The 20,507-nt window shown below is 37.9% G+C and overlaps 2 protein-coding genes across 6 annotated transcripts in view; one reads left to right on the plus strand and one right to left on the minus strand.

Moving 5' to 3' along the window:
* The window catches only part of lrig1 (leucine-rich repeats and immunoglobulin-like domains 1), a 104,346-nt gene that overhangs the window by 67,942 nt on the left and 15,897 nt on the right, over positions 1-20,507 (plus strand). For 4 of the 5 annotated variants that reach the window (XR_007249256.2, XM_048547935.2, XM_059649927.1 and 1 more), the window contains 6 exons: positions 347-490; positions 1,223-1,366; positions 3,702-3,845; positions 9,941-10,021; positions 14,695-14,766; positions 18,904-18,975. Coding sequence is in view for 4 of the 5 variants with exons in the window: in XM_048547935.2 (XP_048403892.2) it covers positions 347-490; positions 1,223-1,366; positions 3,702-3,845; positions 9,941-10,021; positions 14,695-14,766; positions 18,904-18,975 (657 nt within the window). In the remaining variant the exon portion in view is untranslated. The remainder of the gene's footprint in view (positions 1-346; positions 491-1,222; positions 1,367-3,701; positions 3,846-9,940; positions 10,022-14,694; positions 14,767-18,903; positions 18,976-20,507) is intronic. The other variant, XM_048547936.2, reaches the window with a different exon arrangement.
* The window catches only part of slc25a26 (solute carrier family 25 member 26), a 212,392-nt gene continuing 209,579 nt past the window's right edge, over positions 17,695-20,507 (minus strand). Inside the window, exon 10 of the mRNA XM_048547940.2 lies at positions 17,695-18,057. Within this exon, the coding sequence (XP_048403897.1) occupies positions 18,042-18,057 (16 nt within the window). The 3' untranslated portion in view covers positions 17,695-18,041. The remainder of the gene's footprint in view (positions 18,058-20,507) is intronic.

Genomic DNA, 20,507 nt, shown 5'->3' on the forward strand with positions numbered 1-20,507 from the left:
CGGAGATTCTGGGTTACGAGTCCAGTGACATTTGCTGCATCAGTGGGGGAATACAGTGACGTAGTGGTATGGCAAAGCAAAGACGAACCTGTGGTATGCTTAGCATTCTAGATTGAATAGATATTTGGTGGCCTCCGTATACTCTATTTGCATCAGGTCTTGTTGTTCTGAAAAGCTTCAGGTTTTGAAAAACAAATACACTGTACTTGTCACTTCTCAACATAGTTTTAGAATTTGGATCAGTTACCTTGGGAACTGCCTTTTTTTAATATCAACAGAAATGAGAGAGAGCAGTGGCAAGTGAAAGCAGACTTGAGAATAAGTTTTTGCACAATTTGTGTTGCAGAGAGCTGAACCGAAACAGAATACGTCTCATCGATGGGCTAACATTCCATGGATTAGACAGTTTAGAAGTGCTTAAATTACAGAGGAATAATATCAGTAAACTCATGGATGGTGCCTTTTGGGGTCTTGCCAGGATGCAAGTTTTGTAAGTCCTGTTTATGAAATGATATCTCAGATATGAAAACTCTAGAAGACCATCTGTTGCGGTATTCTACATTGTTATGAAATCATTATGGCACAAAGAGGTAATTAATCACATTGAGTTTATGAAGGCTGTCGGTGAACAAACCAATGAATTATATTTGTATTTCTACCCCCCCCCCTCCCCGACACTGTCCCTGTAGCCCTTATTCTGTTCATCCTCCTTCTATCTTGTTAATTTCCACATGCATTCTCCTTATAAGTAACTTTGCAACATCAGACTGTAAAACTACAGTCAGTGGTATTGTAGGCTGTCATTCTAATGCCTACACATGGTTCCATATTTTCCTCAATTTATATTTATCACATGCTGGAGTGAATCTGGACACCTGGAAGGTGCCATGACCTGAGTTTACCCCTGAAGTATCATATTGTGCAATGCCATAATGCTATGAAAAACTGCAATGCAAACGTAACAGATGTCTCAATATTTTTATCTGTCTCACTGGGTAGGTAATGAATGGATATTTTGTAGCTTTTTGATTTTGTACATCGGCTGACTTTGATTACATCGTTGGTTGTTTTGGTTTGAAAATTTGAATTGCAATCAGTTTTAACAAATGCAGCGTTGTGATATGTTTTGTTAGATATAAGGTATGAATTAATTTCTTTTAAGATACTTGTGTTCCCATGTCTTGTATGAAGGTAGCGTAAGTCATATATTTATCTCTTCCAGACATTTGGACAGTAATATCTTAAATGAAGTGACAAGTGGCTGGCTTTATGGGTTGTCCTCTCTGCAACAGCTTTTTCTGAACTACAATACCATCTCTCGAATACATCCTGATGCCTGGGGATTCTGCCAAAAGTTAGTGGAATTGTAAGTACCATGGTATATTTTTGAGGACAAATCTCAGCAGTAAATTCCACCCCAGCACTCCCCAGCAGCATTTGTAAAATTAGCATAATGGATTCATGTATTTATCAGAGTGATGTCAGTGATATAATCATGACAAAGAGAGAACATGTTCACAGGTGGATATAGAAGCAGCATTGTGTTAAATTATGGTCTGTATATGAAGTTAATACTCTTATTGTGACTACATCTGATTATAACACAGCACAACAGACAAAGACAGTCCGAGTATAACAGTCTGGTACATGGCAAACTAAGCCTTGGAGTAAGGACAAATCAGATCATGATGCAAATGCTCACTGGCCTACCCTATCCCAAAGCAAAATACATACATTTTCATCGTTTACCTGAAGGACAACTCATTTGGGATGAATGACAGCAAGCATGATGTACATTAGAGGGACATCCTTGTGGGTTTAAATTAATGAGAAATAATGCCAGGGATACTGTACATTTCAGTACAGAATAACTGATGGCAGGTGCATTAATTATAAGATGCTTTTGATATTTCTGTCCCTACTAAAACATGTAAAGTTAGCTTTGCTTAGATGTGGACTGAAAAAAATAACTGGAATAATTAAAAGTGTATGATTAACATTGTTTTAGTTTAGGACTTATCACAGTTATGTAAAATAGACAGCTATGAAGTAGTTCCTGTTTTATTTTGATATGAGTATACAATATGACTGTACTGGTGACGGAGTTGTTTTTGTTTGTTGCTGGGTGGTAGATTTTGTTTTTGGTAGTCTTCTGCCTTTTAAGGTAGACTTCAGTCTGACTTTGCATTGATGGCAATATGTCGGCAAATATTTTCTAAAACTTTTCTCAAAAATTCAAATCTGAAATTCATTGAAATTGTAACTTTGGTTATAGGCTAGTAAGTGGAATATAAACACACAGATAACAAATTTTGCATTTCTTCAGTTTGGGAACAAATTTACATTCTGATTAAATGAATAAAGAACATTTTAGACTAAATAGAATGAATAAAGAAAAAACATAATGAGTTAATTCTGGTAACAAATGATATTCATTCTGAATTTAAATGAGAGATCTGTTAATCTTTGTAGCTGTTCTTTCACTTGATCTTGTATCTAAAACATACTGTTTTACTCCTTGACGGAAATAAAAATTTTAGTATCCAGTTAATATATTTTAATGGATGATTGGTATGTATTTGTGGTTGTTAAGGTGACGTAGAAAGCACTTTTGAGATTTGTCAAATGAAGATAGATAGTTTCATAATATTGCACAACTAATTGCATCTAACTGTGGGGCTCAAGGAATCAAAAAATATGGGGAGCAACCAGAAACAGGGTACTGAGTTGGATGCGCAGCCCAGATCATATTGAAAGAGGGATGAAGCTTGGGTGACCTATTCTTATTTTCTGTTTCTATATGATATCTCTTTTTAAACCACTGTCAGCTTTCATAATGTAAACCCAAAGTCACAAAAAAGGCTTTATGAAAACCATTCACTCAGAATCCTATTTCTTTGGTGCGCATTTCAGAAAATTTCCAGCTGGGTTTTCATAGTTACAAATGAAAAATCCCATGATATTGCCTCACTCGGCAAAACACTTAATAAACAGAAATACTATTGGGTTGTATACAAGTGAGTGCAAATCAAGCTGCTCTCTAAACTTGAATGTGGGTTCAGTCCACAGATTAAACTTGACCTGAAATCCACAAAAGGTTGACATGTATGCAGGAGATACACATGGATGCTTTACACTTGTGTGTAGTGTACTTTCGCTGTTGTTATCCCCCCGCATAGATAGTTTCTGTTTTCTTTACCTAGATTCTATGAGACGAAAGATGTTTTAATTTTCCATCTGCGCACTGTGGCAAGTTTGATGTATTATTTCTCACACTTTAGGTAACTGAATAGAGAATTTAGTGTGTTTTGTTTTATTGCCACTTTAGTGGCTCAGCTGGTTAAGGCAATGGTGGTAATAATATTGTCCATTATTTAATTTGGGCGCTGCACTACCATAACTTCTAATGGGAATGCATAAATGAGGTCAGTGTTAGACTGATCGCATTGCTTACTTCAAAAGGCTTGCAAGGTTATTGAGGGTTGCATGTTACTGGTCACTTTACTGAGTGCTCTGAAGGTCAGTACACCTGTGGAAGCTTTAAACAACAGGTAAATGGCAAAGATTACTGTGGTGAGGGGGGAAGTCAATGCATTATTTCTGTGCCAAAAGCTGCTTGTGTATTCAAATTAGCTATTAACTAATAATTAAAAATGTATAATATCTATAAACTTTTCTAAGTCCTTTTTTTTTCCCCTCAGAAACCTTTCGCACAATAACCTGATCAGTTTGGATGAGGGAAGCCTAACAGGGCTAAGTGGGCTCCAGATTCTTCGCTTAAGTCACAACAGTATAAGTCATATTGCTGATGGGGCCTTTAAAGGACTTCGAACTCTGCGAGTATTGTACGTATTGAAATTTGCTATATAGTGAGACATGAACAAATTTGGTTTCAATGTGGATATTATAACAATTTACAACATTCGCTACCATGACAGATATTTCATTATAAGCTAGATATACTAAATCCTGTGTTTTCACATTTAAATTAAGATTGTTGCATCTAGGCATTTCTCCATTAATATGAAATAGCTGTTTAAAAACTGTTCCGCGGACCATCACAGCAATCCACGAGAGTGGCTTGTTACTAGAAATTAGTCTTAGAAGTCATTAGAAGATGCTGAACATCTGGTTAGTGCTCAGTTAGTGTATGTAAACAACTCCTTTGCACTTTCTCGCAAGTTAGGGATTTTCCTGAATTGAGTCAGCATTGTTCCCTCTCTTGTTAACACCAAAACCATTTACTGGCTGTGAAGTCTTGAAATACAGAATTTGGCTGCTACATTTTCCTTCTCTGCAGTATTTACGCGGGTGTAGTCTCTGCTACTAATTCCGATGTACTTTGGGACATTCTGAGGTTGTTTTAAACAAGTGTAGGTTTTGTAATATTGGTGGTTTAAGGATATCTGTGAAACAAGGCTGTTACTGGTAATCAGGCAATTAGATATTTTGATTTATTCAATCTAGTGCCACGTTGATGAAATAATTCATGCTGTTTTTTGTATTTGTATTAAATAAAGGGTTTGAGTAAATCTGATCTTGTGCAATAATGCTCCAAATAATGTTTACTTGAATGAAATTGCAAAGTTCTTATGGCTTTCTATGTTTGAAATCTTTTGAGATTTTAAACATTGAATTGTATGCTGGTGTAAACTTGCTTCAATCTGGGGAAACCATGCTTTTAAAGTATTTGTTTTCACATTTGTAATTGCGCAGTTGACATTTACTCAGCTTGTATGCAAGTGTATGCAGTAGCAATCTATTTCTATGTGCGAGGTCAGTACCCTTTTAGTTTGATGTTTCTGGTTTAAAGTTGAACAGGCATAATGCTACAGAAATATTTGCAGGAAAGTTAGACTGTTTCATTGACCAGTGTAAAGCTTTCCTTGTGTTTTAAATCTCTTCCATCTTTGTGGCAATACTTGTTAGCTTCTGTCAACTGCTTCTGTGGCATCTGTTTCTTCCTAGTTTAGCATAGATCAGTTAATGTAGAAATAGCAGGTAACATGTTACTCAATTGCTCTGCATTACTTATTCAATTATAAGTATTTTACAGGGTAAAATAAGAGAAATAGAAATGGTAATGTAGCTTCAAAGATTAAAAGAATGGATTAAGTGGGACAGGGAAGGTTAGCAGCCTGAAAAACTAAATTATGAACCTCCGCTTCTAACTAATAAAATAAAAACCAAAAGAACTGCTGATGCTGTAAATCAGAAGCAAAAGAAAATGCTGGAAAACTCAGCAGATCTGGCAGCATTTGCGAAGAGAAATCAGTTAACATTTCAGGTCTGGCTTCTGAGGAAGGTTCACCGGACCTGAACTGTTAACTGATTTTCTTTTCATACGTGCTGCTAGACCTGCTGAGCTTTTCCAGCAATATCTATGTTTATTTCTAACTATATTAACTGGCTACTGATTTTCAAACTGTATAACAGTGGCTCCTGATAAGGAAATATCAGGCAAGCGTTTTTTATTAATTATCGTCAAAGTTATTGTCAATTTTAGGTATATTAGAATAAAAGACTCCATATAAGATGATTGCATATCCTGTTAATGAATTATCTATGCTGTTCTCATTGATTTTCATTGCACTGAGAAAAGGGACCAAGAGTTGTTTTCAAACTATTTTCACTTTTAGTATGAATTCATTATACTTTTAAGCAATTTTAGCGTTTTATGTAAGTATTATTGCCCAATGCTCTGTTAATCCTGAAATTTCAAAATGCAGTAATTTGTTTAGAAAAGGAATAAAAATGGTAATAAATTTAGTAAATTTATCATAATAAAACATCAATTTACAACTTACTATGAGGATGCATTTAATTTCTACAAGTGTGGTTTTATTTATTTGTTTATCCTTCCATATGGCAGAAGTTACTTTGCTGTCAAATTTCAAAACCGATTTTCAGATTTGGGAAGGTAGCTTTGCATGTTCCCACACTTATGAAGGAGGTGCTTTACAATAGTTTTGGTTGTTCTCAGTGAGTGAAATATTTCTGATCTTTGCTAAGATTCAGTAGGCAACCAAATGCAAACAAAAATCAGAGCTCCAAGTTTCCTAATCTCTAGTCAGGTATAATGTTGTCAGTAATTGTAAGAGGCTAAGATCATTAAATGTACCACTTCTAGCAGTTGTAAATCAATAGTACATATTGCAAATACAGTATCCAGTTATTCAAAGTATGCTTAAAAGATGCAGTGACCAAAAGTTGGCAGCTCAATTGTAAAATTTACAGGATAAATGAGTACCTTTTATTTTTCTTGGGACAGGAATAGATTAGTTGTTGATAGCTTTAAAAAACCTAATGTTGCATTTTAAAGATCTGCTTTAGTTTTTAGTTCTTGGGTGGCTGCCAAATCTTGTGTTTAGTCATGAATTTTCCATTGAAAAGGAATTTACAAAGAATCTACACAACCACCACCACCTCTTCTCTGCACCAAAAGGTAGAAGCAAAAGATACTGGTTGCAAGAAGACATCTGACAGAACTTGGTCTTTCCTTGGAGGGTTTCAGAGGTTTATGTTTATATTTCGAACAATCAGTCATGACAGTGTGCTGTGGTTTTCTACTTGAATGCCGAGAATTCTAATTAAAAAAGCAGAGGCCCGTTCGGTCCTGCACCTGGTGAAGAGAAACGAGCATGCTTTAATTATGGTTCCATTGTTGCTGAGGATTGACGAGCCTTCAGTGGGTGTGAAACTGCTGAAATGCATAGCTATTCAAATGGAGGTCAAGCCTTGCGGCCTTCACACAGTAATGATTAACAAGCCAACGGGCATTCAGGCCTAGCCAGCCAGAAAGAATAGGAAATTGCCAACGAAGCTTGTAAGAGAAAGGAAGTAAATACAAAAAGAACTCAAATCAAAGGTTTTTGTACTTGGAGAACATTTTTTTCCTTTTACTTCACCCTCCTTTTCTTTCAATTAAAAAGAAAAACATGCAATGAGCAAATGCATTGCTGTTATACAGAATACAATGTCTGGTCAATTACAAACCCTATGTTTAGGGGATAGAATGCCACTCTGTTCTACTTGTATGTATTTTTTTCTTGAGGGAAGGGGGCTGGTCAAGCTGAGAATCAAATTCTCTTTAGAAAAGAAAGATACCCATTTAAACAGCACTTTTCCTGATGACTGGATGTCTCCAAGCACTTTGCAGTCAATTAATTACTTTTTTTTGAAGTGTTGTTGTAGGTAGTTGTATGTAATGTGAAACTAAATTTAAAGCTTTAATATATAAATTAATTTCAGACACCTTCATGTTAAATGTATTGTTTATCATTAGAATAGGACAGCCAGTACAATATTGAGGCTTTCTGATTTGTTCCAGCTTGCATGAATTTGATACAAACTGAAGGTATTGTTCTCTTGACTGCATGTGTTAACTGAATAGATCCTGTGTGGCTGGTATCAAAAATTGCAACAGCTTTTGGTTCACCACATTACTTCATGAATTTTAAGCAAGAAAGATTATGTTAAGATCTGTGGTATATACACAACTCAATTTTTAAATTGTCAATGTTTTTCGTAGTGCTGAAACTCTACCCAGTGACTGGAGGGGAAAATAATAGCACAATTGTTTAAAAAGCTATTGGACCAAATCAGGAATTGCAGGAGAAACTCAGCAGGTCAAGCAGCACCTGAGGAGAGGAGGCAGAGTTGTTTTGGGTCAAGTGACCTGAAAGTTAACTCTACTTTCTGACCACAGATGCTGTCAGACCTGCTGAGTTTCTCCAGAAATACCTGTTCTAATTTCAGATCTCCAGCATCCACAGTTCTTTGGTTTGTTTTTATAAACTATAGTCTGTTGGGCCATCTCATCAATTTTTTCCCAAATCTCTCACTAAGTTTGCATGTGACTCCACAACTAACAGCTCTGTGTCTTATGGTTGAGTTTGTCAAGTGTATTGTTTTCCAAAACTTGCATAACTTACATTTCTGGCAAGTTAATACAGAGATGCAAACATCTTTTAACTAAAGAAATATTATGCAATTTTCTGTCTTCCTTTGATAGCCTTCAAATAGTCTGCCTTGTCCTACAGTCATGTGTGTAACCATTTTTAAAAACCGTCTTGGATCTATTTATTGTTCCCTTACATAGGTTGAGAATAAATTTCATGTTGTATAAAAACTTAGCAGATTTATTTAATACAATTAAAGAAGCAGACAAATGGATAATTCAGTTCCTACAATAACTGTAAACTGTCCAATTTTTGTAAAACCAAAAGTTAAATTATTTTTCAGTTTCCAAATGTCAGTGGTAGCATTGGTTTTTGAATTTTCTTTCCTATTACTATAAACTGATGATAATGAAAGCTAATTACTACCCACTGCCTTTCTCTAGTTAGTTTAATCAACCTGTTCAGACATGGTATGATACACCTCTGGGGCAAATGGGACTTGATCCTTGACCGCTGCACCACAAAATTCTAAAGTTCACCTCTCACCGCTGGCTATGGGGTGGTTTTGAACATGTCCCCAAAATGGTAATCTGGGGTTTTAGATTTGAAGATGAATGACTTTGCCACTACGTCGTCATCACCTTGACCGCACCACCTCTTTGTGTTGTTTTGATATTGCAAGCTGTTGGGGAATTGTTTCAGTCAAAATGAAACTTGCTTGGCAGTAATTAAGGAACACACATTCCTCAAAGGATTAATCACAAAGTGGCATACTTAACATGAAATTAATAGCTGTCCCGTTTGCTAATAAACTTCCTTAAATTGATGCTTAATGAGAGTAATTTGCATATTTATAATCAATAATAAAAATTTACCAAAGATACATATTAAAGCTTTCTGATACGTTCTTTTAAAATTATCAAACAACCTAATATGGTTCGACTGCAAGGTTGACATGCTGCGGAATGTCTGAATAGATGATTTTTGACCTTTTGACTGATTTTATTTAAGTTTGGAATTCATTTTTTTTCCCTCATCTCATAAAACATAATTCTGATTTATTTCATTTTTGCAATTATGCAATATTTAATCATCGTTATTTTGTGTGGCCAGAAGTGGACCAGTCAATTGTACAGGTGAAGGGACAATGTAGAACTTGTCTCAGTTTATCCTCTCCTCCAAAGACCTCTGCAATTTTACATCTTCCTCTGAATCATTGGAATATGATTTTTTTTGTGAAAAGAAATCTTTATACTGATAAGTTATAGAAATGGAATAGTAATGATTTTAGAAATACCAACAAACGTTAAAAACTCCAGGAGGAGTGATGAATAGGGGTAGCCAACTTTGAAAGTAGAAAACTTCATTCCAAATGACTGTCACAACCAGTAAGGCAACAGGAAGATTTCCCAGCCATCCCAAATTTGATGTCATTATAAACCTTGCCATGGTTAGTATTTGTTCCTGATCTTATAATTAGGAATTGAAGTTGGCACCCTTTTTTTGGAGCATGACATGATATATTGTTAATACAGAATCCGAAAAGAATCTTGTGGTTTACTGTTTAATGAGTGGCATGAGTTTTGACAGCCTGAGGAATTTGAAAGTAAATTTCAATGTTTTCTAACTCTTGCCTCCATATTTTGAAATACTTTGTTGAAATAATCACACAAGCATTTGAAGAATTAAAAAGCTCAGATCCTGTAATAAAATGCATATGAGGTATTCTGTAGAAATTCAAAATTTTGGTAAATTTTAATCTTTTTAGTGGCCTAGTTCAACCCAAAAATATTAGCTGTTCCATCTTGCAAAAATATCAGATATAAAACAACAGCAGTGTTTTTTTTTAGGATAATATTCAACAGCAGTTTTAAAAGGACCCTGGATAAGATTTTATATTGTATTCAATAACTTCATGATTGATCTCTTTCTGTGTGTATTGTAGTAAACTAAAGAAGTACTTTCCTCCCCTATTCTTTACCTTTTCGAAATGTAAATGAGTAAGACAATTGATTGTACTTTCTTTTCCTTCCCTACAGGGAACTGGACAATAATGAAATCTCCGGAATAATAGAAGATACAAATGGAGCCTTTGTTGGTTTGGATGGTCTGAGCAAGCTGTGAGTATCTCATCTTTTGAAGTCAGCCAAACTGCATGCATGAGAAGCTTATTCTTTTACAACCATTGTTCTTGTGCTTGAGCTTTGAAAAGGAACTTTCAAAATTAGACTCACCATTAGTACAACACTCGGGAAAGTGATGAGATGCAATGACTGTTCAGTTTAGAAGTTGTAATGTGATGTACTTAAACTATTTGTACAGTTATAAAATTCAAGCTAGAGAATCCTGGAAATTAAGCATACCTTTTTAGATATTCTTGGCATATCAGTTTAAAGAACCCACAGTCCTACATGCGCAATCAATTCCACTGTTAACTGTGTGGAAAGCCTTTGAAAAGGACATCAGGTAAGGTGGGGGGGGTGGGGTGGGCAGTGGGAAGACTAGTGAGGGTCTATTTTAGTTTAACTGAGCTTGGAGTTTTATTTGTGTGTTTATATTGAAACCTTGATCAATGCTTCCTTTTAAAATTTAGGTTTATTTTGCATGGTCCCTTTAATTTCTTTCTGCCCTTTTAATGTGTAACTATTAGTGAGATCAAGATGTTGATGCAATGGGTTAGCATTTTTGCCTGCAGTAAAACAAAGCGAAGGGAAAAGTTATGTTATCCATTATAAGCCATGCATCATGACATGTACCTGTACAATAGTAGCACCTTGTGTTTATTTAGTGCCTTTAAATATGGTAAATGTCCCAAGGGCTGCACAGGGGCATTATCAAACAAGGCTTGACATCAAGCTGTATGATATATTAGGACAGATAGGCAAAGGAGGTAGGTTTTAATTTGCACCTTGATGGATGAAAGAGAGGAATAAAAGCAGAGAGATTTAGACAAGGACCTCCAAAGGTTTACAATCTGGCAGCTGAAGGTACAGCTGCCAGTGGTGTAGTCATTCAAATCAAAAGTACAGAGGAGGCCAGCATTGATGGATCACATGTATTTCTTCGAGTTAGACAAGAAATTTTTAGCTCCTTTTACCACTCATTTCATCACCTTCCTTTTGCAGCTGCAGTAATCCATGCATTCTATTCAGTCTTGTATTTGAAGTCTTACCCCTTCAGAGGGAGTATATACATCTCAGTAATGCAGCTGCTTTCATTTTTAATATTATGCCTCCCTTTCAACCAAACTACACAGATCTCTGCCCCCCTTCTCCCCCCCACCCCCCCCCCCCCCCACCCCAACCCTTCCTCCCATCCATTGAAAGTGGATTTTGTCACTTTTCACACAACACAATGCTGGTGTTCAATAACTTCACTTCTATGGATTTTTCAAAAATCTACGTGCTTGTTGCATTTAGATTAGATTCCCTGCAGTGTGGAAACAGGCCCTTCGGTCCAACAAGTCCACACCGCTCCTTGAAGCATCTCACCCAGACCCATCCCCCTATAACCCACACACCCCTGAACACTAGGGGCAATTTAGCACGGCCAATCCACCTAACCTGCACATCTTTGGACTGTGGGAGGAAACAGGAGCACCTGGAGGAAACCCTCGCAGACACGAGGAGAACGTGCAAACTCCACACAGACGGTCGCCGGAGGCTGGAATCGAACTCGGGTCCCTGGCGCTATGAGGCTGCAGTGCTAACCATTGAGCCACTGTGCCGCCCTAAAGCCATTTGCTCTGGCTTAATGGAAGAATGGATGTATTTGTGTATTTATCAACTTCGTGAGAATTGGAAGTTTGTTTCTTTATTATTCATTGCTAGTGCGATTCTACTGTTTTAAAGATGGTCGTACATGGCATTAGGTACTTGTGCCTGGATCACCTCTGGTATAAATTAATTTCTGAAAAATTTCCTCATCCCTCCTGTCCAAAAGGTAACATATGTGATAGGCTGCAGCCGAATGGGTAAAACGTGCCCAAAAGGATGGCTTTCAAAAGTTTTCCACATGTCAGCATTGGTGAGCTAAAGCTGATGTAATTAGCTAATGTCTAGCACAATGGAACGTGATTATGGCTGTTGAAAGCTATCACCTTGGCCCAAGGACGACATTGCTGGAGTTCCTCTGATCAGCATTTTACATCCAATCATCTTTAATTTACTTTGCCACGGGCCTTCTTCACCCTCAAGGCATAAATTGGAAAGTTGTCAATGATTGCATGATTTAGTTCTACTTGCAGCCCCTCAAATCATACAGCAATCTGCACCAACATGTAGCAAAACCTGGACAGAATTCAGGTTTGGCAGATAAGTGGTAAGTAACAGTCATGTCACACAAGTGCCAACCAGTCACCATTCCAATAAGGGAAAATCTTACCATCTCCTGTTGACATTTAGCTGATTTTACTGTTGGTGAATTCCTCTCTCAACCAGCACCCTGAGGACTATAGATGACCAGAAACAGAATTTGAATACCTATATAAACATGTGTATGGTACCCTGCCTCTGATCTGTTTGTGTAGCCACTGAATAATTCACCTCCTGGGTCATCCAAGGTTTTCCACAATTTACAAGCTGAAGTCAGGTGTGTGGTGGAATATTTTCCGCTTTCTTGAGTAGGTATGACTACATCAATACTCGAGAAACCCAGCATCATTCAGTACAAAAACAGAAGCTGCTAATAAAGCTCAGCAGGTCTGGCAGCATCTATGGAGAGAAATCAGAGTTCTCTTTCCGTCTAGAGTGACCCATGCGCAGTTCTGAGGAAAGGTCACTCGACCCGAAATGTTAACTCTGATTTCGCTCCACAGATGCTGCCAGACCTGCCAAATTTCTCCAGCAGTTAATATTGTTATCCATCATTCAGTACAGAGCTGCTAATTTGGCACTCTGTCCACCTTGAGTATACGCTCCCATTACCACCACTGCGTTAAAACCAGTAATGTCAATCAACTAGAAGAACAAGGGGAAAAGCTGTATTGTAACACTAACCTATAAGTTTCTCACTCAAGGCAAACATCATCTTTAATTGGAAATCTGTTGTCATTCCCTCACTGTTTCTGGCTCAGAATCCTGGAACTATGTTCCTAGTGGAATTTTGGGGTGTATTTACGCCACAAACTACTGTGGTTTAAGAAAACAGTCTACCACCATCTTGACCTAACGAGTTTTGAGAAGATTTGTAGCTCAGGTTGAGGTTCTGGATGTGAGTTTCCTCGCTGAGCTGGAAGGTTAGTTTTCAGACGTTGCGACACCATTCTAGGTAACATCATCAGTGAGCCTCCGAAGCGCTGGTGTTAGGTCCCGCTTTCTATTTATCTGGTTAGGTTTCCTTGGGTTGGTGATGTCATTTCCTGTTCTTTTTCTCAGCGGATGGTAGATTGATTTGGAGCCAATGTGTTTGTTGATGGAGTTCCGGTTGGAATGCCATGCTTCTAGGAATTCTCGTGCGTGTCTCTGTTTGGCTTGTCCTAGGATGGATGTGTTGTCCCAATCAAAGTGGTGTCCTTCCTCATCTGTATGCAAGGATACGAGTGATAGTGGGTCATGTTGTTTCTTTATCACTCGTATCCGTGCATACAGATGAGAAAGGACACCACTTTGATTGGGACAACACATCCATCCTAGGACAAGCCAAACAGAGACACGCACGAGAATTCCTAGAAGCATGGCATTCCAACCGGAACGCCATCAACAAACACATTGATTTGGAGCCAATCTACCATCCTCTGAGAAAAAGAACAGGAAATGACATCACCAACACAGGAAATGACATCACCAACCCAAGGAAACCTAACCAGATAAATAGAAAGCGGGACATAACACTAGCGCTTCGTCAGAGGCTCACTGATGTTACCTAGAATGGTGACGAAACGTCTGAAAACTAACCTTCCAGCTCAGCGAGCAAACTCACCTCCAAAACCATCTTGACCCTTTCTGATTGGAAATGATTATTGATTTTGCCACTCACATCCTTTTGAACTAATTTAAGAGAATTCAACTCTTCATATATGTATACTTTTTCCGGCAGAGTACAATTGAATATCACCCTGCAATGAATAAACTGATGGATCTTTTAAAAAAAAAAATTCCCCGGGTCAAGGATACTCTAGTTGCAAAGTCTTCAGTCGTAGGCTGATCGTGCCTGAATCAGCTAGCACTAGTATTTTTCGGGTCTATGTGACTTAGCTCCCCGTGGAACAAAATTACCTAAGTTGATGAAGGGAGTTTGTCATGCTACTCAGTATGTTTCTTAAGGAATGAGAGAAGCCTTTCAGCATAATTACAAAATCTAAAATCATTCTAAGGCAGAGTCTAGTGTGATTTTAATAGTTTGTTGGGTGTAGTTATTTTGTAAAGCTACAGGGTTAGGTGTTTCAAAAGGTATGCAAGGCCAGAAAATAAATCAGAAGCAAGTAGATTTGGCTGGAAGATTTTGGAAGAACTTGAGCATTCTGTCCAGTGTAATCCTGGAGGCTGCAGATGTCAGCACAGTTAATCTTGCCTGTTACTTGCTGCTGATGACTGGACAGATTTTTTTTTACTTCAGCAGGCTGATATGTTTTGGTACTTAATTTAATTTGAGCCACATGGTTTCTCCTCTTGCAATTCATGAATTCTTGAGACACTTCCTTCCGAAGCAGCAGAGCCCAGTACTGAATTTGCATTTTAATCTTAGAGCAGTTCAAATTTCCTTCTCAATGTCAAGTTTCTTTATCCAATTTTGCTGAACTAATTGTGCTTATTCTTTTTCTGTTCATCTCCTGTATGTGTTTATGAAACTGCAGAACACTATTTGGAAACGAGATCAAATCTATAGCCAAAAAAGCATTCATAGGACTGGAGGCCCTCGAACACCTGTGAGTATCCCACAATACACTGAGTTCGTAGTCTGCCAACTGTGGCTGCTTTCGTAGGGTAGTAGCAATTTAATAGCTTTTTTTTAACTGAGCAGAAGTTGCATTTGCAGATGCCATCTGCCTACTTCTGATTATAGTCTAAACTTTTTGTTGTTTTTATGCCCTGAAGGCATGAAAGGAGAACCTCAGGTACTAGATAATTAAACTCAGTAATTCACTCCCACCCTGTTGATCAAATCTCTTTTGCTAACCTAGTTTCATAATTTTTGTATAAATTCCATCCCTTTAATTTAGATGAGGAAGTTAATTGTAAAATAGGATCTTTTGCCAGTCATTCACGAGAATCACTTAGTAGTCTTTCCAGACTGTTGGCTGTTGTGATCTTCAATAAAAGATGAGGTGACATGATGTAAGGTGTAAGATATTGTGATGGATGGAAGACAGGCCAGCCAACAGGAAACAATAGGTATAAATGGACCTTTGCCTAGTTGACAAAATACAGTGCATGCTGCAGGATTGGTGCTGGGCCCCAACTTTTACAATTTATGTAAATGATTTGGATGAATGGATCAAAGGTAGGTATAGTTAAATATACGGTTGACACAATTTATTGATTAACAGTTTGGAAAGGTAAGTTGTGAAGAAGACATAAGGAAGCTACAAAAGGACATAGATAGCCCAAGTGAATGGCAGAGATTTGGCAAATGAAGTATAATGTGGGACAATGTAAAACTGCTCGTTACTGCTGGAAAAATAAAAAAATCTATATTATCTGAATTGTGAAAGATGGCAAAGCTCTGAGATTTGCAGAGACCTGGGTGTCCTGGTGCAAGAATCTTACAAGGTTAGTATGTAAGCACATAAAGCAATTAAGAAAGCTAATTTGAATGTTATTGTTTCCTGAAAGTGGTATTGAATGCAGAAGTAGGAAGGTTATGTTTCATTTGTCCAGGGCATTGGTGAGACTATGACTGGAGTACGACGTTCAGTATTGGTCTCCTTATTTAAGGAAGGAATTCACTCCTTTTTAAAGCAGTTTAGGGAAGGTTTACTAAATTTCAAAGAGAATACCGAGAATGGGTGTTTGTTTTACCATGAGAAGTTGCACAGGATAGGCTTGTATCATTGGAGTTTTGAAGAGTAAGCAGAAACTTGCTTGAAGCATACAAGATCTGGAAGGGTTTGACAGCATGGATGTGGAAAGGAGGTCTCTTATAGGAGAATGGAGAACTAAGGATCACTTTTTTTTCTGAAAAGTGGGGCAGTCCATTTCAGATAGGTAGGGAAATTTTTTTTGTGTTGAATGGTTTGAGAGATTTTGGAAATCTGTCCCTTGAATGGTAGTAGAAGCAAGTTCTTCGTACAATTTAAGGCATAGGTAGATTCTTTATAAGCAAGGTGTGAAAGGTTATCAAGTGGAGGCAGGAACATAAAGTAATCAGATTAGCCATGATTTTATTGCATTGTGAAATAGGTGTGTAAGGCAGATTGACCATTTTCTGCTATTAATTTGCATCTCCATGTGAGTTGAAGTCAACAAAAATCATTGCTTTGGAGAAATATTTTGTTTAAATACTTTCATTTGTAATTTTAAATATTCATATCCTGGAGACTCAAAGCTGGAATTCCTTCCATTTGTACTGTTAGTTTGCTTAAAATTTAGAATCTGCCCTTATAGACAATACCATTACCAATACTTAAAATTAGATATTCATGGCTTATGAATCAGTAAATTCTGGGTTCGTATCAGTCTACTGTATCTAATCTTGAGTATTGAGTATTTTTGTTGACTCGCGAGATTTGCTTTGTAGGATGGTCCAATAAACTTAAAGCAGAATTCTATAGAATGAGTTTTGCACATAGTTGAAATCTTTTACCTGTATTTTTAAAACTTCTATTGCGTTGAATAAATATTGCTGTCAGGCCATTCGTGTTATTTAAGAGAATATTTTGGGACTTGATTTTTTTTTGATAGAACAATTCACCTTTTATCCAGTCAGATTTCTGTGATAACCTGCAACTTCTTTGTGCAATCTAATGTTACAAGTTAGGAGAACTTTGTACATTTCAGTTGCCCTTCAGAACATTCACACCAGTAGTGAAGTCAAATACACCAGCCAGGTTATACATAGCTTGGTTAGTCAGTGACATAATGAGTAACTAATATGTTTTTAGTTTTTTTTTCTTTATTCATTCACGGGATGAGGGCATCGCTTCTTAGGCAGCATTTATTGCCCAGAGGGCAGTTAGGAGTCAACCATATTCCTGTGGCTCTGGAGTCACATGTAGGCCAGACTTTTAAGAAAAAAGTGATCCTTAGTTCTCCATCCTCTCAAGAGGAGACCTCCTTTCCACATCCATGCTGTCAAGTTTCCTTCCCTAAAGTACATTAGTGAACCAGTGTGTTTTTCCGACAATTGACAATGGATTCACAGTCATTGTTAAGATTCTTAATTCCAGGTATTTGTTGAGTTCAAATTCCACCAGCTGCCATGGCAGGATTTGAACCCAGGTTCCCAGAACGTTATCTGGATTTCTGGATTAATAGTCCAGTGATAATATCATTAGGCCATTGCCTCCCCCTAGTGATGTCAGTTAAATATTGTCTTGTGCAGCAGGCAAGCACCCAAGCCCTTTCTTAAATAGTGCTGTTGGAATTTTTAAAGCCCACCTAAGAACGTTGACTTCAACACCTCAACTGAAAGAGTGCGGCAGCAGCAATAGCTCAGCACTTTTGCCACTGCATTTGAGTGTCAGCTGACATTCTGTTGTCCATAGTTAAATGGATTCTGCATTTTGTTTTGACTCTTCAATTTGCTTATTAATTTTACATTATACAGATGTACTTGAGTAAAATGCTTGAACAACTCTTGCATTTGTAGACCTTATCTAAACTCGTTTTAATTATTTAGTTACTTTTTTAAAACACAAAACAGTACTTTCTCAATGGGCTTTGTATATATTATTTATGGGTGAAATTATATTCCAGAGGGGTTTTGATATTTTTAAAGCGCATAACCGTGGAATTATTGCAGCACAGAAACACCCATTTGTGTCTGCACTAGCCCTTAGAATGAGAAGTTACTTGCTGTCAAGCCTCTGTCGTCTCCTTGTAACACTGCACACTTTTCCTTTTCAGAAAATAGTCTAATTCTCTTCAGGGTGGGTTGATTGAATCACTCTCAATTATACCCTTGGACCGTGTATTCCATCATTAATGACACTTCATGAGAAAAAGGTTTTCACATGTCACAAAAGCAAAGTACTGGAGAAACTCAAGTCTGTCTGCATCTGTAGAGAGAGAGAAATAAGAGTTAATTTTTTAATTTTAATGATTTTTCATTGGAATCAGAATTCGAAAACTTAAGTTCATTGCACCTGGAACCATTCTCTTGAATGTTTCTGCACTCTTTTCAAGGCCTTCATGGCCTTGCTAAATTGTGGTGAGCAGAAATAGATGAAATACTACAGCTGTGGAAGTACTTTCACAAGTTCAACATAACTTGCTCATAAACTTTGTTCATAGGGCTATAAAGTTTAAGGTAGTACATGCTTTGTTAATTATGCTCTCAACCTGTTCTGCCAACTCGAATGACTGTACACCCTGGTCCCTTTTGTTCCTTAACCTCCTTTTGCTTGTACTTTTTTTCTACTAAAATCAATCACATTTTTCTGCAGTAAATTTCACTTCCCAAATGTCTGTCCATTCCACCAACTAGTGTTTGTCCTTTCCAAGTTCTGCATCAACCTTCACCGTTCACAATGTTTCCAAGAACTTGACCGGCAAATTTTAAAGTTATGCTTCATTGCACCCATAACATTAATGTATATTGTGACAAGCTGTCATATTTATATTTTTGTACGTGACTGAATAGGGCAAACTTTAATGACTCCAGATGTGGGTTAACTTTAGATTCTCTTTCTTGACCCTCCAATATAAATTGCTGCAAGGCCTGTACAGTTTGTGAAATATCTCTTCAGCTCAAAAGTACAAAGGTAGATGTCAAGATGTGTACATGCAGTAACCTGTGTAAATGTAAGATTTAACTGGCAGATTTTTTAAAAAAATGAACAAATTAATTATTTTACCATGGAAATTTTTGAACCAATGGCTACATATAGTTCCTCCTTTTACAGAAATCTGGGGAACAATATGATCAGGTCTATCCAGGAAGAAGCATTCATCAAAATGAAGAATCTGAAAGAAGTGTAAGTAAATTGAAAGCTTTCACACCAACTTGTTGGAAATTTGTTTTGGCTCGAAGTAATCCAGTGGACATAGAACATAGAACAGTACAGCACAGAACAGGCCCTTCGGCCCACAATGTTGTGCCGACCATTGATCCTCATGTATGCACCCTCAAATTTCTGTGACCATATGCATGTCCAGCAGTCTCTTAAATGACCCCAATGACCTTGCTTCCACAACTGCTGCTGGCAACGCATTCCATGCTCTCACAACTCTGTGTAAAGAACCCGCTACTGACATCCCCTCTATACTTTCCACCAACCAGCTTAAAACTATGACCCCTCGTGCTAGCCATTTCTGCCCTGGGAAATAGTCTCTGGCTATCAACTCTATCTATGCCTCTCATTATCTTGTATACCTCAATTAGGTCCCCTCTCCTCCTCCTTTTCTCCAATGAAAAGAGACCGAGCTCCGTCAACCTCTCTTCATAAGATAAGCCCTCCAGTCTAGGCAGCATCCTGGTAAACCTCCTCTGAACCCTCTCCAAAGCATCCACATCTTTCCTATAATAGGGCGCCCAGAACTGGACGCAGTATTCCAAGTGCGGTCTAACCAAAGTTTTATAGAGCTGCGACAAGATCTCATGACTCTGAAACTCAATCCCCCTGTTAATGAAAGCCAAAACACCATATGCTTTCTTAACAACCCTGTCCACTTGGGTGGCCATTTTAAGGGATCTATGTATCTGCACACCAAGATCCCTCTGTTCCTCCACACTGCCAAGAATCCTATCCTTAATCCTGTACTCAGCTTTCAAATTCGACCTTCCAAAATGCATCACCTCGCATTTATCCAGGTTGAACTCCATCTGCCACCTCTCAGCCCATCTCTGCATCCTGTCAATGTCCCGCTGCAACCTACAACAGCCCTCTATACTGTCAACGACACCTCCGACCTTTGTGTCGTCTGCAAACTTGCTGACCCATCCTTCAATCCCCTCATCCAAGTCATTAATAAAAATTACAAACAGTAGAGGCCCAAGGACAGAGCCCTGCGGAACCCCACTCACCACCGACTTCCAGGCAGAATATTTTCCTTCTACTACCACTTGCTGTCTTCTGTTGGCCAGCCAATTCTGTATCCAAGCAGCTAAGTTCCCCTGTATCCCATTCCTCCTGACCTTCTGAATGAGCCTACCATGGGGAACCTTATCAAATGCCTTACTGAAGTCCATATACACCACATCCACAGCTCGACCCTCATCAACTTTTCTAGTCACATCCTCAAAAAACTCGATAAGGTTTGTGAGGCATGACCTACCCCTCACAAAGCCGTGTTGACTGTATTTGATCAAGCCATGCTCTTCCAGATGGTCATAAATCCTATCCCTCAGAATCCTTTCTAACACCTTGCAGACGACAGACGTGAGACTTACTGGTCTGTAATTGCCGGGGATTTCCCTATTTCCTTTCTTGAAGAGAGGAATTACATTTGCCTCTCTCCAGTCCTCATGTACGACTCCAGTGGAGAGCGAGGATGCAAAGATCTTCGC

The sequence above is a fragment of the Stegostoma tigrinum genome, chromosome 11 (assembly GCF_030684315.1).
Source record: "Stegostoma tigrinum isolate sSteTig4 chromosome 11, sSteTig4.hap1, whole genome shotgun sequence".
NCBI classification, from domain to species: domain Eukaryota; kingdom Metazoa; phylum Chordata; class Chondrichthyes; order Orectolobiformes; family Stegostomatidae; genus Stegostoma; species Stegostoma tigrinum.